This window comes from Budorcas taxicolor, chromosome 9 (genome assembly GCF_023091745.1).
Source record: "Budorcas taxicolor isolate Tak-1 chromosome 9, Takin1.1, whole genome shotgun sequence".
NCBI classification, from domain to species: Eukaryota; Metazoa; Chordata; class Mammalia; order Artiodactyla; family Bovidae; genus Budorcas; species Budorcas taxicolor.
In genome coordinates, this window is record NC_068918.1 from 57,653,890 (window position 1) to 57,679,901 (window position 26,012).

At 37.3% G+C, this 26,012-nt stretch overlaps 1 protein-coding gene across 1 annotated transcript in view; it reads right to left on the bottom strand.

Moving 5' to 3' along the window:
- Positions 1-26,012, bottom strand: part of PTPRK (protein tyrosine phosphatase receptor type K) — a 625,738-nt gene that overhangs the window by 94,355 nt on the left and 505,371 nt on the right. Inside the window, exons 12-13 of the mRNA XM_052645975.1 lie at positions 21,198-21,471; positions 18,334-18,370 (exon numbers count right to left, since the gene is read on the bottom strand). Coding sequence (XP_052501935.1) covers positions 18,334-18,370; positions 21,198-21,471 — 311 coding nt within the window. The remainder of the gene's footprint in view (positions 1-18,333; positions 18,371-21,197; positions 21,472-26,012) is intronic.

The window sequence follows — 26,012 nt, forward strand, 5'->3', positions numbered from 1 at the left end:
GGAGAAGACTCTTGAGAGTCCCTTGGACTGCAAGGAGATCCAACCAATCCATCCGAATATTCACTGGAAGAACTGATGCTGAAGCTGAAACTCCAATACTTTGGCCACCTGATGCGAATAACTGACTCATTTGGAAAGACCCTGATGCTGGGAAAGATTGAGGGCAGGAGGAGAAGGAGACAACAGAGGATAAGATAGTTGGATGGCATCACTGATGCGATGGACATGAGTTTGAGTAGGCTTCGGGAGTTGGTGATGGACAGGGAAGCCTGGGTGCTGCAGTCCATGGGGTTGCAGAGTTGGACAGGACTGAGAGATTGAACTGAACTGATTAGATAAGCAAAATCTTAAAGACTGGTATCAGTTAGTAGTGATAAAGGTATAGAGAAAGCAGGATTCTAGTATACTGTTTGAATTATAAATTTGTATAATTCTTTTTGAGTGTAATTTGGCTGTAATATTTTAACATGTATGTATATGTTATATATTAATATTTATTATAGTAAATATATTTTAAAATATTAAAATATACTATATAATATATATGTATAAAACATAGAAATACCACTTTTAGGAATCTGTCCTATGACAGACAATGCCTAATTCATAATTGCATGCAACACAAGGCTTTTCAGTTCAGTTCAGTTCAGTCGCTCAGTCCTGTCTGACTCTCTGACCCCATGGACTGCAGCATGCCAAGCTTCCCTGTCCCTCACCAACTCTCGGAGTCTACTTAAACTCATGTCCATTGCTTTGGTGATGCCATGTTGGTGATGCCTGTCTCTCAAAGGGTGGAGAATTAAAAACACATTCACACAATGAAATATCTGTATTTTCTAACTTGAAAATATGTCCAAGATATTTGAAGTTTAAAAATGTAAGCTTCAGACCACTATCTTAGGATGATGGCATTTAAAAAATCTATCTCTAGGTCAAAAGAGAAATATAGGTATGCCTCTATGATCATAAATAAGTCTGGAAAAAAATCCCCACATTAGGTAAATATGTACAATTTTGTGTCTACAACACACAAATTAGATTGGTGATTTGTTTTCTAAAATCTGAACAGAAACACCTCCATAGTTTTAGATGGGAAGATATTTGTTTAAATGGAAGTTATGAGCTAAATCCAGATTATAGCAAGTATATAACATAGACTGTAACTATCCTACCAAAATGAAAAGGGAAGGATTTTAATTTCCAGAACAGATGCTGGTAGAGTTGAGGAATCTCCATGAGGAAGATAATAGCGCGTGACTTAAGACAGATGTGGCCAATGACTATTTTTACCCCAAATCTGCTCTGCATAGTAACTGCATACAGGTGTCCTGCCCTCCATCCCATGACTGGCTTCCTTCAAGCTCAACATCTGGCTTAGTGCCTGACAAGAAAGTAGGCAGACAATAAATACAATGCAGATGGGTGACCAAAGTGTCAGCGTTTAACAGCTGGTGGAACAGGTAGGTGCAAGGAATTAAGCAATGGACAAAGATGTAATCAAAGGATGAGTGCTGCTCACAATGATGATGTAAAACAAATTTTTTTTTTTTTAAATCACAGATTAACAAAGTAGTTGCTACCATGAGCACTTCTAAAAGTTGATATGGTGGAAGTCTAGCATGTGTGTGAAGTCACTTCAGTCATGTCCTACTCTTTGCGACACTATGAACTGCAGACTGCCAGGCTCCTCTCTCCATGGGATTCTCCAGGCAAGAAGACTGGAGTGGATTGCCATGCCCTCCTCCTGGTCTCCTGCATTGGCAGGCGGATTCTTTACTGTTAGCACCACCTGGGAAGCCCAGTAGCCAGCCTAGAGAAATACTGAATTATGTGAGGTGAAGTGTTAGCTACATTTTTCTTAGGACCTTTAGTTTTCTTTCTTCTTTATTTCTTCACAAAAAAACCTTTCTTATTTGCTCTTATCTTTAGTGCACTGTCAGATCACCACCAATGAGCCACATTTACTTCAAACTATCTTCCCTACTGGCTGAACATGTCAGCAGAATACCTGGCCAATACAAAGCAACTTTTTATAAAGGAGTCAGAACTGAGATGATGGTTAACAGGGAGAGCAGAGGGAAGCTTTACTAAGACAGTGAAACCCTACCTCAAAGGCACAGCTCAGGTGAATTTGCACCTGGGAAAGATAGCAGCAAAGAGACCAAGAGAGCAGGAGGTATATAAGAACTGATGGTTTCCTTAAAGGCAAAGACTGAGACTTTAAGAGGCACAGGTGTTTTAAGTACGGTAATGAAAGTATGAAAGTGTTAGTCGCTCAGCAGTGTCCAATTCTCTAAGACCCCATGGACGGTAGCCTGCCAGGCTCCTCTATCCATAGAATTCTCCAGGCAAGAATATCGCAGTGGGTAGCCATTCCCTTCTCCAGGGGATCTGCCTAACCGAGGGATTGAACATGGGTCTCCTGCATTGCAGGCAGATTCTTTACCACCTGAACCACCAGGTAAACCCCCTACATATAAACATTCTGTTCCAAGAGTATATTCCTAAGTCGACTTTGTTCCTAAGTCCAACAAAGTCAGCCTAGGTGCTCAAACAACGCAACTGGCTATATAGTACTGAACTGTAAAGGTTTCAATACTTTTCACACACACAAAAAGTACATAAAAAACAAACACATACAAAAAATAAAGAAAACACTAACCTTCAGTACCTTGAAAAGTACAGTAGTGCAGTACAACAGCTAGGATTTAGGGGCTGGTAGCAGTTCCAGCAATATCACCATTGCTTTTATGCTTGCTTCTAGCAACCAGTCCTTTCTGAAGGAGATCAGCCCTGAGATTTCTTTGGAAGGAATGATGCTAAAGCTGAAACTCCAGTACTCTGGCCACTTCATGCGAAGAGTTGACTCATTGGAAAAGACTTTGATGCTGGGAGGGATTAGGGGCAGGAGGAGAAGGGGACGACAGAGGATGAGATGGCTGGATGGCATCACTGACTCGATGGACGTGAGTATGAGTGAACTCCAGGAGTTGGTGATGGACAGGGAGGCCTGGCGTGCTGTGATGGGGTTGCGAAGAGTTGTACATGACTGAGTGACTTAACTGAACTGAACTGAACTAGACATCTTAGGGTTGAAATAAAGATACTATACTACTGTACTCTTTACAGTATTGTACAAAAGTACACAAAAGCACAACTGCTTGTAGAGGCTGCACACACATGATGTACATCAGACATGTGATCTACATGTACGTGACTGGATATGCAAACACATGTTCAGGTCTTGGAAAGTTTGCAACTTGAAGGTTTGCATATAGGGAACTTACTGTAACAGCAACGGACAGCAATGAAAACACTGTCCTTTTGAATTTACAATATGGAAGGCAAGTCTGCACACACAAACATCTATCACCAAGAGGTTTAAAAGGACAGTCTGTATATTTCATGAAAGGTCAGTGATACTTAAACTGTAAACTTCCTTCTGCTACCACCAGGGTTATGCAAAATGTGGTGACAATCACTTTGTCACCTTCACCATGGTATTTGCAAATGTGAATTTCTGCATTTCCTAAAACAAGCACTTGGAGATGGTAACCTCTTTCCCAGCAAATTCAGCAGGAGTTCTAAGAGTAAAGAGTAGAAAGTGAAAAGTGAAGTTGCTCAGTCGTGTCAGACTCTTTGTGATCCCATGGACTGTAGCCTACCAGGCGCCTCCATCCATGGGATTTTCCAGGCAAGAGTGCTGGAGTGGGGTGCCATTTCCTTCTCCAGGGGATCTTCCCGACCCAGGGATCAAACCTGGGTCTCCTGCACTGCAGGCAGATGCTTTACCGTCTGAGCCACAAGGTAAGAATTAAACAAGATTCCAAATTTTAAAGTTTGGTTGAAACATAAAATACAGCAGGAGACAAATCTAGAACTGTTTATATGTCTTGGTAGTAACATTCATTTTCTGTCTTTAAAATGAAAACATAATAAACTATATGTACTCAAGCATGTGGCATTTTTTATATCTCAGATTTGCAGAATCTGAGAAATTTTTATTTTTGAAAGAAATTAGGATTTTACCATGATTTTTATAAGACTAATTGGTGCTACATAATTTACTTGAGAACACTGATCACAAAAATACACACTTTACTATTCTAAAAGTTTTAAAAACATAGAACAAATTAAAAATGTAATTCACTATCTTTTCTTCCCATCAATCACACAGTGGTCACTGCTCATTCAACAAAGATCCAATTAACTTTTGACTCTTATGCCGTTTATTAAATCAGAGAGATAATCTTTAAAGTAATCCACATTTCATTAAAAAATGAATAGAATGCATAATTTCAGACACTAAACTGATAGAGGATAAAGGATACTTTGTCTATTATGGGGCAATAATCATAAACCAATGCTGTATAACACTCTGCAAATGTGTTTCAATGAGGCCAAACTGGATTTTAATCTTTTATTCCTACAACAGGATAAATACAGAAAAAAAAATGAGAGGCAGAGTTCATGTTATCATAACACTGCAATAAAACTAATGCAATCCTTTTGATGTGGGGATTCACTCTGAAGACCTGTTTTTAATTGCTAAGAATAAAAATAATTTAATTTTCTATCACTCAGCATTTGCCTTTTTCAACAAAGGATTAAAATAGGCAATCAATACTGCCTTGCTTTGTTTGCAAATATTTTCTCCCATTCTGAGGGTTATCTTTTTGTCTCGTTTATGGTTTCCTTTGCTGTGCAAAAGCTTTTAAGTTTAATTAGGTCCCATTTGTTTACTTTTATTTTATTTTCATTACTCTAGAAGATTATGAAAAGGAGGTGATGGGTCAAAAAAGATCTTGCTGTGATTAATGTCAGTGTGTTCTTCTATGCTTTCCTCTAAGAGGTTTACAGTGTCTAGCCTTATATGTCAGTCCATTTTGAGGTTTTGTGTGTGTGTGTGTGTATGGTGTTAGGGAATGTTCATTCCTAATTTCATTCTTTTCACACGGAGCTGTCCAGTTTTCCCAACACCACTCCCTGAAGAGACTGTTTTTTTCACCATTGTGTGTTCTAGCCTCTGTATTAGATTAGGTTGACCACAGCTGCACGAGTTTATCTCTGGGCTGTCTATCCTGTTCTATCAATCTATATTTTTGTTTTTGTGCCAGTACTATGCTGTCTCGATCACTGTAGCTTTGTAATATAGTCTGAAGTCAAGGAGCCTGATTTCCTCCAGCTCCATTTTTCTTTTGCAAGATTGCTTTAGCTCTTTGGGGGTCTTTTGAGTTTCCATACAAATGGTACATTTAAATGTTATAATTCTATGAAAATGCTCTTGGTGATTTGATAAGGAGTGCATTGAATCTGTAGATTGCTTTGGGCAGTATAATTACTTTCACAATATTGATTTTTCCAATCCAAGGACATGGTATATCTCTCCATGTGTTTGCGTCATCTTGAATTTCTTTCATCAGTATCTTACAGTTTTCTGAGTACAGATCTTTTGCCTCTCTAGGTAGGTTTATTCCTAGGTATTCTTTTTGTTGCAATAGTAAATCAGATAGCTTCCTTAATTTCTCTGATTTTTCATTGTTTAGGAGTATATAGAAATGCAAGTGATTTCTGTGTATTAATTTTATAACCTGACACTTCACCAAATTCATTGATGAGCTGTAGTAGCTTTTCTGATGGTATTTTTAGGATTTTCTATGTGTAATGTCATTTGCAAACAGTGACAACTTTACTTCTTTTCTTTAATTTGGATTCCTTTCATTTCTTTTTCTTCTCTGATTGCCAGGGCTAGAATTTCCAAAACTATGATGAATGAAAGTGGTAAAAGTAGACATCCTTGTCTCGTTCCTGACCTGAGAGGAAATGCTTTCAGGTTTTCACCACTGAGAATGTTGTTTGCTGTGGGTCTGTCATGTGCAAGTTTTATTATGTTGATGTAGGGTCCCTCTATGCCCACTTCCTGAGTTTTTACCATAAATGAGTGCTGAATTTTGTCAAAACCCTTTTCTGTGTCTATTGAGATTATCATATAGTTTTCATTCTTCAGTTTGTTAATATGGTGTATCACATTGATTGATTTGTGTACTTTGAAGAATCCTTGCATCCTGGGTTAAATCCCACTTGATTGTGGTGTATTGTCCTTTAAATGTGTGTGTTCCTTTAATGAATTCTGTTTGTTAGTATTTTGTTGAGGGTTTTTTTTTTTTTTTTTGGTCTATGTTCATCAGTGATAATGACCTGTAATTTTCTTTTCTGTGTGAGATATCTTTGTGTGGTTTTGGCATTAGAATGATGCTGGACTCATAGAATGGGTTTGAGAGTATTCCTCCCTCTGCAATTTTTTGGAAGATTTTGAGAAAGATCGGTTGTAGCTCTTCTCTAAATGTTTGATAGAATTCACCTGTGAAGCCATCTGGTCCTGGACTTTTTGTTTGCTCAAGATTTTTAATCACAGTTTCAATTTCATTATTTATGATTGGTTTGTTCATATTTTGATGTTTCTTCCTGGTTCAGTCTTGAAAGGTTGCACTTTCCTAAAAATGTGTCCATTATTCTAGGTTGGTCATTTTGGGGTGCATGTAGTCTCTTATGGTCTTTTGTATTTGGTGGTGGTCTCTGGAGCTTGTGTGGACAGAGGATTCCTTGGCTTAGAAGGGGACAAGCATGCTTAGATGGGTGCCCCTCCTAGCGCCCATGGAGGCATGAGGCTGGCTGGTAGGGAAGGAGGTTGCCGTGGAGGCACCTCCCTTGCATGCCACTCAGCAATGGTACCTTGCTTCTGTGGTGACCCAGAGAAGTGCTTCTATAGCTTCTTCTAGAAAAGTCAGAAGTGCTTCTGTAGCTTCTTCTGAAAACATTCCCAGTTGTGGAACTCCTTACTCCTATCGCTTCATGCTGTCTTTTCACAGCCAGCAGTTGTCCCCTCCCTGGGTCCACTTTCCATCACTCAGCCCCTGTCTGCACCAGGAGACACAGGACTCAGGCTGGGGTATGCAGGCAGCAGCACAGATCACGGACACAGTTCTTACTTTCTCCTGCCTTTCACAGGCCAGTTGCTGCGTTTCTCACCAATCCTGTTTCTGCCCTAGCTCATTTCCCCTCTGTGAATGGGCTTTTCTGAGTGTGGGAACCTCTCTTCACTTTCAGTTCCCCTCCAGGGGTGCTGGTCCCTTCCTGTTTCCTCTTTTTGTTTTTTTCTTTCTTTCATCCTACCTGGTTGCATGGGGATTCTTCTTGTTCTTTTAGGCGTCTGATCTTCTGCCAGTGTTTAGCAGGTGTTCTGTGATAACTGTTTCGTTTGTAGATGTATTCTTGATGTTGTTGCGAGGAGATGTAAATTCCATGTCCTCCTATTCTGTCATCTTGACTCTTCCCCAATATTCATATTTCTACTGACAGTCTGTTAAAGGCAATCCAAGCTTTTCCTGTCTTGCTCCTCAAAATTTTTCCAAGCCTCTGCTTAATTCCAAAGTCATGTCCATATTTTTCGGTAATTGTTTCAGTAAGACTCATCTTCCAGGTACCAAAATTGTATTAGTTACTTTTTATGCTGCAACAAATTACCATACATTTGTGTGCTAAAAAGCACAAATTTATTATCTATGGTTCTAATGGTCAGAAGTCCTAAATGAATCTTGTGTGCTAAGTCACTTCAATCATGTCCAGTTCGTTGCGACCCTATGTACTATAGAATGCCGGCTTCTCTATCCATGGGATTCCCCAGGCAAGAATACTGGGTGGGGTTGCCATGCCCTCCTCCAAGGGATCTTCCTGACCCAGGTATCAACCCACCTGTATTATGTCTCCAGGATTGGCAGATGAGTTCTTTACCACTAGTGCTACTCGGGAAGCCCATAAATGAATCTTACAATACTGAAATTAAGATTTGGCAGGCCTGTGTTCCTTCTGGAGGTTCAAAGGGGAAAATTGTTTTTCTTGCTTTTTCTAGTTTCCTGAGGCCACCTGCATTCCTTGGCTCATGTTAATATTCTATATATAACAAGGTTGTGTATGCTAGCATTATTTTCAGTTTAAAAAAATAGTTTATTATAAATAGAGTAAATGCTCTTCAAATTTCTATAATGTCTACTAATATTCTTAATAGACAATTGCTAAAATTATAAAAAAAATAAATATAATAATAAGTAAATAAAGTTCAATTGGCTTCTTAAAACAGATTAAAAATCATCACTGGCCAGAAACTTCCCATCAGTAACTTTGCAGTTTTTGAAAGCTTCCCATTACTTTAGAATACTTATATAGCATACATACTTACACTAAATACACAATTTTTATTTTATTTTTATAGTCTTCACTTTTTAAACCTATTTTTCTCATAAAGAATAAAGATGAAAATTAATATTTGAAATAATGGTATTAGTCACTCAAGCAACATTTTTCTTTTTACATTTTTTCCCATTCTAATGGTGTAGCATAATTTAGATGGAAGGGAAGCAAAAACTGACAAGACTAGCAAAAGGACAAAGTTTTTATTCATAAAGAAATCAAATACTTCAAATTTTGTCTAAAGTATGTTAATAAAGTAAAAATGTAGTAAAAAAACATGACTGATACATCTTAAAGGCATTGAAAAGTGGAATAATTCTAAAAACCAACAACATTCATTCCAAAAAGATTGCATTTGTATTAAATATCAGGCATGGACTTCACAAATATAACCAGATACCACCCTTACTCTCACAAACCTTACAGTTGATCTAGAAAGGTCTTTATCCTAAGAGATTTCTGAATAATATATAATTTGGAGAATCATTAGCTTTTGACTTCACTGTAGAAATACTACATTTTTATTCTACTATAGTTGTTTGAAAGCAAAGGGATATTTTAGTTTTGCAAATAAGTTGAAAAAATCTACTAGCTGCTAATTTTTAGTAACTTGCTCTATATTCAAAGAAAAAATTTACAATGATAAGGTCTTTGACAGAGCACAGGGAAATACTGCTGCCTAAAAGAAGTTAGTTCCAAGCTATGAACCAGTGATTTAAGCTTTATTAAAAGTGTACTTGTTCCCTGCTTGGTTTCACATAGATATAATTTCATTTTCCTCAGGCTGTAGTCTATTACTACTATACTTTCTTGCAATTCCTCCCTTCTGAGTTGAAGAAAAATGAAACCTCAAATTAGACTAATTTTTTGAAAACGAGGACAGACACACAATTGGCTGGAAAAATGATGCACAGTTTTTCTCCCTTGCAAGAGAAACGAGTATGAGTACCAGCAAGAGTACTTAGGCATTCAGAGGAAGAACAATAAAATTATTCTCACTGATTGCAAATTTTCAGAAGAGCTGGCAGCATTCTCTAAGATAATTCAATCCTAGGGACCAATAAGAGCCCGACCCCATCCAGAATTTCTTACTAGCCAAACTGAACTATCACAGCTGACCTTAGATTCCATCAGAATGTGCTCAGTTGCTCAGTTATGTTTGACTCTTTCTGGCCCCCTGAACTGTAGACTGCCAGACTCCTCTGTCCATGCAATGTTCCAGGCAAGAATACTGGAGTGGAGTGCCATTTCCTACTCCAGGGGTCATCCCAACCCAGGGATCGAACCCACATCACTTGCAACTCCTGCAGTAGAAGGCAGATTCTTCACATTAGCACCACCAGGGACGCCCCTCCATCAGCATAAAAAGCAGTGCAAGCAGATCTGAAAATTTCTTTCTGATGCTTTACCATTTCCTTCCACATTTCCCTGGCAAAATATAAAGCATCTTTGCACAATTTAAGAAACTACGGTTAAGATTTTAGAGCCTGAGACCCAATTAAATATATTTTTTTCTTTAGATCTCACTCCTATTTTCAAATTCCCCTTTGTTGCAGTTGTAAAGATACAGCACAAGAGTGCAATTTAAGAGCCGAGATTGTTGAGATGTACTCAAGTTCATCTGTGATAAATATGGTGGGAATGAATTCAGTCAAAAAGATTCCACACACATGGTACAACCAAATGGAGCTTCTATGGTATTACTGTAACTTCTTGACAGACTTAGAGTTCTTTTTCTTCTCATGCTTGTTATTTCTGAATGCCTGATCACTTAAAAAAGAACTTTTACCCATCTGCAGACTCAGAGTAAAGGGCACCAATGAAAAATTTGACGAAAGCAGCATAGGACTAAATTAAAACTATAAAGCAAATTCTTTTTAAAAAAAAACTAATCTTATCCAGTAATTAGAGGAAAGATAGCAAAGGAGGGAAGAAATAATAAATAAAATATCACCAGAATTTATGTGTTGTCATATATTATTTATAAAATCTATCCACACCTACACTTTTGTGACAAGTAAATTTTTCTTAATATTGGAATGCATGCTTAAAATGTATGCTAGCACTGAAGTCACATTATTTTGAGGGATTGGCAAAGATCTATATCATCATTGTTTAACATAAGTAATACTCTGAATTAATAATGATCTGATTTAGACCATTCCTGGGATGGGAACTTACAAGAGTTAAGTGAACACCTTTCACAATTACAGGTCAACTTTGGGTTTATCAAAAGAATAAATAAGCTGATATTAAATAAATGGGTGAATGGAGATATGCATAATTCAGTGGTTGGAATTCTCTTCCCATGGCTTCTCAGAGAACCATGTAGGTTCTTCCTTCCTAGCTCTCAGGGACTTAGGATAAATCCTATCAAAGTACCTGCATCCAAGAGCCAAATGGATTCCTGATACTCTATAAAGAAAGCTGAGTGCCAAAGAATTGATGCTTTTGAACTGTTGTATTGGAGAAGACTCTTGAGAGTCCCTTGGACTGCAAAGAGATCCAACCAGTCCATCCTAAAGGAGATCAATCCTGGGTGTTCATTGGAAGGACTGATGCTGAAGCTGAAACTCCAATACTTTGGCCACTTGATGCGAAGAACTGACTCATTTGAAAAGACCCTGATGCTGGGAAAGATTGAAGGCAGGAGGAGAAGGGGACAACAGAGGATGAGATGGTTGGATGGCATCACCGACCCAATGGAAATGAGTTTGAGTAAACTCTGGGAGTTGGTGATGGACAGGGAGGCCTGGCGTGCTGCAGTTCATGGGGTCGCAAAGAGTTGGACATGACAGTGACTGAACTGAACTGAACTGATACTCTAGACTGACACCTAATAAGAGATTCCATATTTTTAAATGTCAATTTTATTTTTCACTACTATTCCTAAGGGAAAATAAAAACCAAACATCAGTTTAGACAATACCTGCTGCAAGTAACAGATTATCCACCACTAGTGGTTTTGATAATAAGGACATTTATTTGTTTCACATTTAAATATACTGTTTAAGGAGTTCCAGCAAGGGGTTGCTCAGCTCAGAGTTGTTAGGTCTCTGAGTTGGCTTGTTTTCTTTGCTGTGCTCCTCTTGTTAGCCAATCTCACTCTCCACTTTTTAAATATCACACCCTTACAACATAATGCTCATGATAAGATGGATGAGTTGGTGGTTGTCTTTGCCATCTCTCCTTCTAAAATTCAGGAAGAAAACATTTTCTTAGAAGCCCAGTAATTGATCTCAAACTGTGATCATCTGAGTAGCAGTAGAATCAATGTTGGCATAAGCCTGTGAGAAATGCACATTCTTGGGCCTCTCTCCAGGCCTACTGCTTCAGAAACTCTGGAGCTGATGCCCAACAATCCATTTTTCAAAGCCCTCCAGGTTGTTCTGACTCGAGCTAAAGTATGTTGTTGTTGTTTAGTGCTAATTTTTGTCCAACTCTTTGAGACCCTATGGACTGCAGCATGCCGGGCTTCCCTGTCCTTCACCATCTCCCAGAGCTTGCTCAAACTCATGTCCATCGAGTCGGTGATACCATCCAACCATCTCTGCTGTCCCCTTCTCCTCCTGCCTTCAATCTTTCCCAGCATCAGGGTCTTTTCTACTGAGTCAGTTCTTCCCATCAGGTGGCCAAAGTATTGGAGTTTCAGCATTTGCATCAGTCCTTCCAATGAATATTTAAGACTGATTTCCTTTAGGATAGACTGGTTGGATCTCCTTGCAGTCCAAGGGACTCTCAAGAGTCTTCTCCAACACCACAGTTCAAAAGCATTAATTCTTCAGCACTCAGCTTTCTTTATGGTCCAACTCTCACCTCCATACAGGACTACTGGAAAAAACATAGCTTTGATTATATGGACCTTTGTCGGCAATCACTAAGATCAGTCTGATTCATCCCCTGAGGCCGAGGCCACCTTCCCTCTGCTGTGAGGACTCTCCCCTGCATGGGTCCCTCCCTTGTTTCTTTGACCTTAACAGAGTGTCTTTCTCTGATGTTGTTGTTCATTCTCTCAGTTGTGTCCGATTCTTTGAGACCCCGTGGACTACAGCACACAAGGCTTCACTGTCCTTCACCATCTCCCGGAGCTTGCTTAAACTCATGTCCATTGAGTCAGTGATACCATCCAACCATCTCTTCCTCTGTTGTTCCTCTTTCTCTGATAAACATACACAAAATAGCAATGCCCTAAACACACATTTCTTATCCCCTACCCTCACCATATCACATATGTATTTCTGTCTGGTGTGTTTCCCTCTACTGGAATTTAAGTTCACAGAAGTTAGGACTTTATCTATATTTATTCACTGCTCTGTCCCCAGAACCTAGAATTTTTGGTATATAACAGGTATTAGATAAATGCTAGATATATGGCTGGCATATTGATATCCAAATGAAATTGGAATAAGTCAAAGAATGGTTAATGGGTAGACAAACAGCAGTTTGTCAAAGCAAACTACTTACAAGTGGAGATCTGGAATAAAATCATTCCTGTCTGGAAAACTTAAGTGTTTGTTATAATGTAAAAAAAATAGCTGTATTTCAGTAACTTAAGAAAAGAAACTCCTTTCTCACCTTAAATGCTCTGTTCCAATAAACTTACTTTTACTACACTTTTCTGTTTTATCAGATTTGATACCTTTTATTGGAATGGACAGATTTAATCAACATAGAAACCACCATAAAATTAAAAATTTAAGTTGCCAGTTTTCTTCTAGAAATATAGGTTCAAAGTGTAAATTAAATTACTTATATAAACAGATGATAATACTTTCAATTTCATATACTATTGGTCTTATTTCTTAGTTTTATTCTAGGGAATTATTTGATATCTTGATTACTCATCAACGCTTGCTTGCCTATAGAACAATTTTATGTAAATGAGTACATGGTTGCGTAAATGATAATTTCATATTGAGAACATTTTAAATGATACAATATTCTAGTGTTAGTTTAACACAGATAAAACATATTTCCAGACAAGTACTTTTTAAAATCCATTGAGTGGTTTCTATTATAATTTGTATATTATTTTCACATTTAAATCTGACCATTAAAATATCACTCACTGCATAATTTCCTTGAGAAAAAAAAATAAAACTATCATGGTATACATTCTTTATGGTACCATGGCACCATATTCCTAGCTGCTAATTTAAAAACAATTTTGTAGGTGTATACCAATTTAGACCATTATATGTAATCATAAGTAAAAAGACAGAAAGCAAACTGATAGCAGCCTAAAACACGATGTTTCAGTGATCCGAGAGACTTGTGCCTATACATGCTGAGTATTCAGGCTTCACAATGCTCTTCACTGGACAAGTGACTTTTTAAGGTTTCCTCCTTTTCTTAATGTACCACAGGAACCTTTCCTGAGACTTATTCTCCTTTTTGCTTTTCAAAGATAACACTGGACTAAATTCCTTTTTGTATGTTTATAGCTTCGGCTTTGGATATGTTATTTTATAAACAGTTTATGACTTTCATGATTTCCAGTGCAATTTATATTAAACACTTCCACTCCATTCCTGACACGTATTGTCTCAACGACTTCTTAACATAAATGTGAGTCAGAGAGCAGGATCAATGATCCCAACATCAATGACCCAAACTCCCAGAACACTTCTTTTGTCTCATAATATATATTCATATCACTATTTATTTTAGAAATTATGACATTGATTATACATGTTTTCTCTACCAGTCAAGTAAACACCTGTTTTCTCTTTATGTGTTGCCTTCAGATGTGACTTCCGAGAAAGCAGGAACCACAGGACGATTTTTAGATAATTTTCACAAGTCAAATTATTTTCAAAATGATCGTGCTGTTCTAGTGTATGGGCTAGTTGCTCTTGGCTTTTAAATTCTGCCACATTTTGCAAAAGAATTTTCAGTGCCCTAAGTCAGTATAGTGCATGCAATTTTAAGTATATAGTTTAATAGGTTTTTGCATATATATACTAGATACCTGTGAAATATCCAATCAACCCTTGCCCAGAAGGTTCCTTCATCCCTCCCTAATCAATATGGTTATGTCATTTAGTAAGTGTATTTTCAAAATGCCTTGCTGCAAAAGTTTTAGTTTTCATACTGAAAAATTTTATATAGCATGGCTGACTATACTTGTACGCTGTGAAACTCTGCAGGGCAGGAATAGAGACACAGACATAGAGAACAGACTTATGGACACAGCAGGGGAAGGAGAGAGCGGAACAAACTGAGAAAGCAGCATTGAAACATATACATAACCACATGCAAAATAGATAGCTAGTGGGAAGTGGCTGGAAAACACAGGGAGATCAACCTGGTACTCTGTGACAACCTAGAGGGGTGGGATGAGTTGGAGGGTGACAGGGAGATTCAAGAGGAAGGGGACACAGGTGTATTTATGGCTGATTTGTATGGTTATATGGCAGAAACCAATACAACACTGTAAAGCAATTATTCTCTAATAATAATAAAAATAGAGTCAGGTAAATTAATTTTACCTTACTAGTATGTTTTTTCCTATGTAAAAAAATGCTAAATGATTATAGTAATTACGGTGATGATAATATATCAGTTAATTCTTAACTCAGTTACACTAGGCACGCTTTAGACATTTCATATATACATACTACTTTAATCTTCACAATAATAGTGAGGGGTAGACATCCTGGAATGTGAAGTCAAGTGGGCCTTAGAAAGCATCACTACGAACAAAGCTAGTGGAGGTGATGGACTTCAAGTTGAGCTGTTTCAAATCCTGAAAGATGATGCTGTGAAAGTGCTGCACTCAATGTCAGCAAATTTGAAAACTCACCAGTGGCCACAGGACTAGAAAAGGTCAGTTTTCACTTCAGTCCCAAAGAAAGTCAATGCCAAAGAATGCTCAAACTCCCACACAATTGCACTCATCTCACATACTAGTAAAGCAATGCTCAAAATTCTCCAAGCCAGGCTGCAGCAATACATGAACTGTGAACTTCCAGATGCTCAAGCTGGTTTTAGAAAAGGCAGAGGAACCAGAGATAAAATTGCCAACATCCACTGGATCATCGAAAAAGCAAGAGAGTTCCAGAAAAACATCTATTTCTGCTTCATTGACTATATCAAAACCTTTGACTGTGTGGATCACAGTAAACTGTGGAAAATTCTGAAAGAGGTGGGAATACCAGACCACCTGACCTGCCTCTTGAGAAACCTATACTCAGGTAAGGAAGCAACAGTTAGAACTGGACATGGAACAACAGACTGGTTCCAAATAGGAAAAGGAGTACGTCAAGGCTGTATATTGTCACCCTGCTTATTTAACTTCTATGGAGAATACATCATGAGAAACGCTGGGCTGGAAGAAGCACAAGCTGGAATCAAGACTGCTGGGAGAAATATCAATAACCTTAGATATGCAGATGATACCACCTTTATGGCAGAAAGTGAAGAGGAACTAAAAAGCCTCTTGATGAAAGTGAAAGAGGAGAGTGAAAAAGTTGGGTCAAAGCACAACATTCAGAAAACTAAGATCATGACATCTGATCCCATCACTTCATGCGAAATAGATGGGGAAACAGTGGAAAGAGTGTCAGACTTTATCTTGGGTGGCTCCAAAATCACTGCAGATGGTGATTGCAGCCATGAAATTAAAAGACACTTACTCCTTGGAAGGAAAGTTATGACCAATCTAGATAGCATATTAAAAAGCAGAGATGTTACTTTGCCAATAAAGGTCCGTCTAGTCAAGGCTATGGTTTTTCCAGTGGTCATGTATGGATGTGAGAGTTGGACTGTGAAGAAAGCTGAGCACCAAAGAATTGATGCTTTTGAACTGTGGTGTTGGAGAAGACTCTTGAGAGTCGCTTGGACTGCAAGGAGATCCAACGAGTCCATCCTAAAGGAGACTAGACCTGGGTGTTCACTGGAAGGACTGATGCTGAGGCTGAAACTCCAGTACTCTGGCTATCTCATGTCAAGAGTTGACTCATTGGAAAAGACCCTGATGCTGGGAGGGATTGGGGGCAGGAGGAGAAGGGAACGATGGAGTATGAGATGGCTGGATGGCATCACTGACTTGATGCACGTGAGTTTGGGTGTTGGTGATGGACAGGGAGGCCTGGTGTGCTGCAATTCATGGGGTGGGAAAGAGTCGACACGATTGAGCAACTGAACTGAACCTGTTGAGATACTCTAACATTCTTATTTTTAGAATGAGAATTTTATTTTGTTCAACTTAAAAGAACAGTCAGAAGTGGCAAAGGCAGGGTTTGAACCCATTAGTGGGGCCAGATTTCTTTCACTCAAGAAACAACACTGTCAACCTGAGACCCAGAAACACAGCAGGGTTGGATTTCTAGGCAAAGAAGAAATTCCCATAAGTGGACTATATCTTATTACCTCTGAGTCTCTGGCAAATATTCTATGCCACATGGTCAATCTGATTCCCATAATCTCTATTCGCCTGCAGTCAAAATATCATATGCTATTGGTCATCGTAATTTTATTGGTATGAGTGAGGGATAAAATAACACTTAAGTGTATATAAATGTAAATAGCTGAACAAGAAAACTTAAAATTTTAGAATCCTTTATGGCTCAGATGGTACAGAATCAGCCTGCAATGTAGGAGATGCAGGTTCAATCCCTGGGCCAGGAAAATCCCCTGGAAAATGGCATGGCTACCCACTCTAATATTCTTACCTGGAAAATCTCATGGACAGAGGAGCCTGTTGGGTTACAATCCATAGGGCTGCAGAGTCGGACAGAGTGACTAGCACTAATATGCATATTTAAGAAACTTCTTGAAGGCTGATGTGAGACCATTTTACATTTCTGGTTTTGTTTTAAATCTGAAAAACTTAGGACCTAAATGCCTTCTGCTATTATATTCTAAAAATCTCAATTTTAACTCTTGATACATATGCCAAGTTTTTAAAATAAAATGCCTATACACTTCATGCATCTATGTATGCCTTCTCTTTTCCTTAAGTTTGCTTTATTTTTAAAAAAATCATGAGGAACCCTAGTATTTGAATTGAGAAGTGTATATTACTTTCTCTTCTGTGAAGCTTTTTTATTACTCCTCATGAGTCAAGGGAAAAGTCTTTTGTTATTGCCTTTACAAATCAAGAGTATAAAACAAATGCTTAATTGAGCAGATTGATGATTAGATTGAGAAAAATGATAAAAGGAAAGATGCCAGCACAAACAGAATATGGCCATTCATTTTTTACTTTAAATGAATCAACTACTGCTATGAATGGGGACCTAATACTAATTCTGGCAGCAAACCACCCAGAGCCTCAACCCTCTGCAGAGCCCTATGTTTGTGTGCGGACAGCTTTTTCTCATTTTTCTTGTTAGAATACACCAAGTAGCTCTCTTTCCCTGTTGGCACAGTTACATAACTCTTAAATGAAGGATTATAAACATAGTGGAATACAGGGGACTTTCTCCCACTCTGAACTCTAAATACTCATTCAAAGATGAAAATGCCTTCTCTTAAAGAAACAGCACAACTAAACTATAATATGCAGTGTCAGGAGAAATAGCCCTGGCTGTTCCCAGACCTAATTTCTTGGCAACAGTTGGATTAAAAAAATATTTTTTAATAAAAAAGGAAAGAATCTTCAATCCACCTATACTACTGATATGGACCTGTTTCCATCCTTACCCTTACATATGCCTAGACTAGCTGTCTTTTGTGTTTAATTGTCTACAACCAAAAGGTTGTTAAATAAGGAATTTGCTGTTTTGAGCAGATATTGCTGAGGTTTTCATAATATGTTGGCTAATCAGCGGCACAAGACCTCTCAGACACTAAAATGGCAGAAACAAACCATTCTGAAGTTTTCTAAATCCTTCTTATTGTCATAACAAGATTCCTCCCGTCAAGTACTAGGGGATGAAAAGTAGCACACCATTACTTGTCAAAGACACCCAAGTGAGTCAGAAAACTTGGCTGGCAGTTTACCTGGGCCCAACTACAAATACTCTGTAATAGAAGTGCCACATTTAATTAGCCCTGAAGCAGGGAACAAAGCTCTTTCATTTTAGAAAGTTGGCAAATGGAATTTGGAAAAAAAAAAAAAAAAGAAAGCAAACCTCTTACCTTTGGTAGCAATTCGTACACACTGGGTTTTAGTTTCCTGACGGAATAAAAAAAGTCAGTTATAAAAAAGTGAAAATAGTCAGTTATAGGTAATGTTTCCTATTTCATAAACTACAGTATGAAGATTAATCTGGGGTTATAAAGTAGGTTTCCAAATAATAGAATCATAGCATTAAAGACACTATTTTTTATATGTTTTCACAGAGATTTCTAAAAAATGTAAAATAACTTAAAAAAACTAGTATTTTCTAAAGGTATCTCTGTTTATCTTGTAATGAAACAGGATATCTTGCTGGGACAAACAATCCAGCATTCTATTTGAATTTATTGTACATTTTGAATGATCATAAAGAAAAAATATATTCCCAAAGCTAATACAAATCAGACCCAAATATAAATTTCATGTTCATCTCATACCTGTAGATTCAGACCAAAGCTGAATACTAGACAGTTTTGCTTTGATTCTAGCATGACTAAGGAGCTAAATGATAAAAGTAATAAAATTGCATCACAGTTGCAGTATATTTCATCTGCTCTTTTTTCTTTTTTAATTTAGGTGCTAGGGATTAAATATTTCTTGGTGGGATTATTTTTCTTCCTCTTGCTAGACAGATGAGATCAGGAAGTTGAAGGAGAAATGGGAAAGGACAAGACATTTCAGAATTTAAAAAATCTTTTCTCTTCCTTTTATTTTTAAATGTTGTGGGGTGGTACTAGGAGGGTGAAACACACCTCAAGGTCTGCAGTTCACTCCTCCAAAATTTAGTTCATTCAGTTTATATCTTTGAATATATATCCTTGAATCCAAGAGGTTGGATAAGATGTTAAAGGTGGTGAACACAACAGAGGCTGTTTGTTTTCAAGATGTGTATGTAACTCCATCTTGAGTAGTTTTATAGATAGATAAACCAAGACTTTATATACTTTCCTCAAATGGCAACCCACTCCAGTATTCTTGCCTGGAAAATCCCATGGACAGAGGAGCATGGTAGGCTACAGTCCATAGGGCCACAAAGAGTCGGACACGACTGAGTGACTTCATTCATTCACTTAAGCATTTGTTATTTTTAAATTAAAGTAAAGCATTGAGGGAAAAATTAGTAATTAAAAATGAAAATCTGCAGTTTTATTATTTAACTGTGACCTGAAGCCTTCACAGTACACTCCCAGAGACTGTTTCACAGTACCATAAAGGCTCAAAGGAATTTTGATTTCTTAAAAGCAATTGCTGTTAACTCCATCAGGATTACCAGTCTCCGCTGGTAGAAGCCATGTCAATTTTAATACTTTTTTTCCAAGATAACTGTGAAACATACTATTGCTACTCTATATTTTGGTTAAACCACATGTAGATATATTAACAATTAGAAGAGAAAATTCATATCAAAGCTTTTAAAGAGTGCCAGAGAAAATTCTTTATAAGTAACAGACATTCATTAACACTTCTCTCATACCACAGACCAAGTTACAAAAGTTAATTTGGAATCTCTCACCTCTCTAAAGATGAATACCCAAACACAGAACTATGCTACTTTATACCGAGAATGGAATAAAACTTCTGTGGTTGTCTCTTTTTTGAGCAGCCCCATCATGGCAGTGGTACGGAATGATGTGTAGGTGGAAAGTAGGCAGCTGACTCCTACTTATATAAAAATAAACTAGAAGATGAGAAGAGCATTTTTAACCATGAGCAGCCTCTGGCTTTGAAGTACATCTTAGAAGATGCTGTGACATTTTCCTTTCCATATATTGTAATCCAACCATACAAATAAGCACAAAGATAAAGTTTTCATTCAGAAGCAGCCAGTCAATACCCTAAGTTCTCACGCTCCCTTACAGAAATGCAAATAGATTACTATGTTGTGCAATGAAACGATTCCAGGATATAATAGGACTGCTGCAATTGGATATTCCACATCATCTCCCAGGTACCCATCTCAGGGACTCAGTTCCTCAAAACCAGCAATTTCCTACATAGCTACAAAGTACATAAAATTGTCATTCTTCTATTGAATTTTAAGTTGTAGAAGGTTTGTATTTTCAATTTTTTTTCTATACCTCCCTGCAAAAAAAAAAAAAATTAAATAAAATATGCTTTAGGAAAGAAAATCTTTCAGGAGAACGGCATGAGACATGAAAGCCCAGGTTATTTCCCTACATGTGGAACCCCTGGTAGTTTCTACCTTCCTGTTGTGTTTCCCTCTTCAATATTCATTTGGGAGCCGTGGCAGTGTTCAACAACAACTGCGTCCAAAATGGGAAAAGGAGGGGCAGCCAGGGAATGGAAAACAGACTTCTCTAACCGCACAGCATCCCGACATCGCCAGACTGCCTTCTGTTTAGGTTCTGTCAGATATACCACAGGCGCCCTATTACTTTGTAATCAGAGGACTGTTACCAGTTATTTACTATTTGGCTTGTACCCCCTGAAAACTTTATAAGGGTTTATTAGCCTGCTGTGGAACACGCATTCTGTTTATCCTGCAGTAAATTTAATCTCCTGAAGTGTGCCACTATTGAGCAAAAAAGACAGTACAATGCTCTATGTTTACAGGGGCTGGAGGCCTGGCAATAGTACACCCATCTTTTCAAATCATTTTACTCACAATTGCTCTTGTGGGCTTTCCTGAAGAGGGCTCAAAGAGAAGCAGTTACTAGGAAACAGGAATCCTGTGCAATATAACTGGCATGGAGCCCCGCCCCTACAGTAGGCCCCAAACCACGCATGCTGCTAGGAACAGAAACAACACCCCCTACACACTGAATTTTTTTTCTTCCCTTGACAAATGTTACTGAGTATTTATAAAGTTTGACTGTGGCTAATCCTCAGGCAGTGAAAAAGCAAAATCTTGGAGGATGCTCACCTTCTCCACACTACTCATGGCTTGGAAATAGATGTTGTATCCTTTGCGTGGAGCCAAAGGGGGGTTCCAAAAGCCCTGATAGGTTCTGTTATCGCCCACGGTGAATGGGGCAGGTTCCGGAAGATTCCCTGGGGGCAGTTCGGCAGCAAAGTAGTATGGTGCCCCCCCACTCATGGCATTTTGGTATGTGACAGGGACCTGGTAGCATTCCATGGCTCCGGTTTCTCTCTTGGTTCGGTGGGGATGCAATTCCTCCACAACAATCTGATAGGCACTTTTTGGAAAAGGAAAAACAAAGCATACAATTAGAGATTCTAGATACTGAGCTTTCTCAAAAAAAGGAATGGGGTGTTTAATATCAACATTCAATGTTTCAGTCTTTTAAAGTCAGTCTTAACCTCCTGTATTCTGATTTTCAAGCTCTTTTGCAGTAAAATAGCATTTCACATGGATTCTGTTTCCCCCAACCCCAATATAATCACTAAGGACCTGAAAAAAAAAAAAAAAAGAAAAGACAAATCACCATAGGACTCTGCACATTTTTAAACGTTGAGAGATGAGATCCCTTAATAAGGAACCTGACATTAACCAGAGACATATCATACATTAAGTTTTTTGTCTGATATTTTAAAATGTTTAAAGTTAACATTTTCCTTTGAAATCATAGTGTGGAAGGCCTCGCTCCAAGGCTCAACAGAGTGACTGCCTCAGAGCGGGGCTTGAAGCACCAGCTTGTGGTTGTCATCATGCTAGAGACAGGACGTGCTGACAGGCTTCTCCACCTCTTGACCTTGCCATGGCATCAACACTGGCTCAGAGCTATGCAGATCTAAAGCACAAGTGACATGCTGCAATACGGGCACAGATGGACAGAAATCTGTCCTCGCCACTGAAATAGACTGCCTCCTTCTTCTAGAGTTGTTAATAATAAAATGTTACAAATTGTAGAAACAGATGGTATTTGGCCCATTAAAGCTCAAGCCTAAAGCTTCTAATACCTTTCTTAAAAGTCTTAAAACTTTCCTCTAATAGCTAGTCTTTTACAGAGGAAAGGAGAGAAAATAATTGAACTTTAAAGTAAATATCTACCTCACCACTAATTAAAATTTTAATTCTATTTCTGAAACTGGTATATTAATAATTTTCTCTGTAAGACATTCTTTAGGAAAATATACATTTTTTTAGGTAATGTACAAAATTTGAAGGTAATGTACATCTGAGAAAATGGACATTATTAATATACTGTTATTTTATTGTATATTACATATATATAATAAATCTGTAAAAAATATATAATTTAATTTCCTGACAATTATGAGAGAAAGTACTATGGTCACATATAAGTTAAAAATAAATCAGCTGTGTGTAGGGCTGTATGCTTGAATCTTGAATTTCCAGGCAAATTAGATCATTCTATATAGAGAAAATAGTTGTTATTCAATGCATCTCCAGCAGTAATAGAACATTTTCTTTAATGAACTTCCAAAAAATAAAGGAGAGAGAAAGAGAGAGATAAAAGTTGCATCTAAGACAACATTAAATTCTATGCTAGTTTAGAATTGAGTATAAAAGGTTAACTTAATATACAGTCTGTCATACTTACAAACAGGAAAGCTGCACAAATTAAGAGAAAGGAGATTTGTATATTAAAGACTTTCTTTTTCTCCTAATTATTTAAGTTCCCATTTTCCATTAAAACTGTGCTAAGAAATAGGCAGATTGGTATCAATCTCCTAACTGTGCTAAGAAATAGGACAGAAATTGTACTAATGTCAGAAATTGAGATTTGAGAAAGTAACTAAGGCAGAATTCTATGTTATTTGAAATTATCCATACTGCATCATTCCCTATACCTCTGCCAAGTTGGGTCTCTAAGCTCCAAGGAATGCTATTGACAAGATACATGCTCTCTGAGGGGTACGTGGAGCATACACTTGTCAATTTTAAAATACAGGGAAACATAAGCATAGCCCTTGGAGAGAGAGAGAGAGAAGATCATAGCTGACATATGTTATGTTAGGCAAGCCTAGTCTTTTCTTTTTCTGCTTATTTTCAATTTAGAATCCATATTTGTATGTTATACGTCTGTATATCCTATGGATACATTCATACATGTGGATAAACTTGCACATGCACACTACTCGAATAAATCTAACCTTATATTCTTGTCCTAATGGACAATATTGATAATTACCCAACCTTGTTAATCTTTAACTTAATCTTTAAAAATAAATTCCTTGTTAATTAGCCCACATCTCTAGAAAAATCCAGAACATCTAGTGAACATTCAGTCTTAACTAATTCTATTAAACTGACACAGGTTGTGCAATCCAAATTAAAGAACTTCATACACGACAGCTTGTCTCTTCAGATCTATTAAGAACAAAAGCAAACTGCTGATGTTAGAGAAGAATAAGAGAAGACAAGTCTGCTCTTTGGGAAAGATCTCATTGAACTTGAGATGGAGCTCCAAACTAAAATTATAAAGTTCATTTTTAAAATGACTTTTCTTATCTTCCTTCCTCTTATCTCAATTCGTCTGAGTAGGCTGTTCTTTAACCATATACTCCTCATTTTTCTAAAGTTGTTTTTTTCTTGATACTTATTTATCACTACAAATTAATTAAAGGGCAGAGAGTAAGAAATAAGAAATCAAATTAAAAGTTATTTGACTGATTACATGAAATTGGCCTATGCTCTTTCATCCTTGTGGTGTCTAATTACCTGATTATTAAGTACTAATTCTATCTATAGGTACTTAAGTCTAGCTATATCTAAATATTACTTGAGTTTAATACTCTGGCAATTTTAAATATTCCAAAGCCACATGAATAATTGTATTCACTCTTCCTATATTTCATATTTCCCCATTCTTCTTAATTACCTTTTTAAAATACTTCCATAATTAGGTTAAAATCAATATACTGACATCATGAATCTTTACTCAACACTCAAAATATGATTTCTTTATGGTAAAAAACTAAAGATGATTTCACTATACTATACTTTAATTTGATTAAACATTGGTATGGCATCATTTTTAGTTTTTTAGGAGGCTAAATAATTACTTCTTTCATACAACTTCCCTTCAGCTGTAAGACTTTACAGGGATTTTTGCTATTAACTCAAAGCAATTATATGATAGACATGGTAGATATTCTTCCTGATATAATGCTTTAAAATGTTGGATATGAATGCAAAGTCACCTTTGCATTCCATGGACTTTTTTTTTAACCCACACAGAGTCAGACACAACTGAAGCGACTTAGCAGTAAGTAAACCCTCTGTGATTCTAATTTAAGTTTTAGCTTGTATGATTTCTAGGTGATAACAAGTCACAAAGTATTCAATGTATACTTCCTCATTTTTTAATTGAGACTGTCACCTTAAAGCTTTAGGAGAAATTCCCTAGCTCCAATGTTATACAATTCCTCTAACCAACAAACCTCCCAAGATCTCATAGCCACTATCATTCCTATTGACTGCCCCAATGCCGACATTCTGATAATCCACAGAGTAAAGGCTTAATTACCATATTTTAACATTAATTTTTATTGGAGTATAGTTGCTTTACATAATTATCATTTTGATGTCCATTACATTTCCTGCTCCCCATCTCTTCACTTCTTAACAATGCAAAGCAGGTCTATCACGACTTTCCTATTTCTGTAAGAGGAACTACTAGTTTAAGAATCAACAAAGCTCAAAACATTGGCATTAATGTTAACAAATTTTATTTTTAATCATGCTCTAGCTCCCTTGCAATATACAATTTCTTCTCATCTCAATTGCTTCCATCATTAGGGAAGTATTGATAACTTTATGATCATGTTACTGGCCTAGTTTCCTTGCCTTTCTTTTTTCCATCATGTAATCTAGGCACCCACCTATCTAGCCACCCATTCAGTCAGTTATTTTTTGAATATTCTCAATATGCCATGAGCTGTCCATGGAGAAGGCAAAAGAGAATTATTTTCAATACTGCTGATATTTCGCTCAGACACCACTTTGAACATTAACTACACTTCTCTAACATTCCATTTTGTCGAAATTATGTGATGCTCTCCCACTGTCAAAATCTGTACTCATTATACTGGGGTTAATACCTTACCACATTCTTATATCTCCATCTTGCTCTCACTACCTACAAATACACATTATCCAATTCAAACTTGTGTCACCATTGTTACCTAAACATTTGCAAAATACCATCAGAATAAACATTAAGTTAAAACAACATCTACTTGATTTTACTTGGACCATAAGACCTGTGTAGTCATAAAATGAGGGAAAAGTACTATTTCCATCTTTGCTTAAATTTCAAAGCATTTTTATCTGGAATTCAAATAAGTTTTCTTGTGTGACACTGGTGAGAAAATTCAGGTGCAATTATTTAATCTCTTTAAAATTCTGGGATGAAATGAAATATTCTGCAGATGAATGAAGAGGGTAGTCATAATGTTTCAACTTGTGTATATGTGACCAACTGACTCAGGGAGTAATTCTAATATACAAGGTTTGAACTCCAGCTAAACCCAGTTCTGTATTTTGATCTGTAATCCTGTTAAGCTATCTTGAGTGCTAAGCCACTTCAGTTCTGTCTGACTCTTTGTGACCCCATGGTCTGTAGCCTGCCTGGCTCCTCTGTCCATGACTTTCTCCAGGCAAGGATACTGCAGTGGGTTGCCATGCCCTCCTCCAGAGGATCTTCCTGACTTTAGGGATCAAATCCACATCTCTTATGCCTCCTGCACTGCCAGGAGGGTTTTTTTTTTTTACCACTGGCACCATCTGGGAAGCCCATTAAGCTATCAC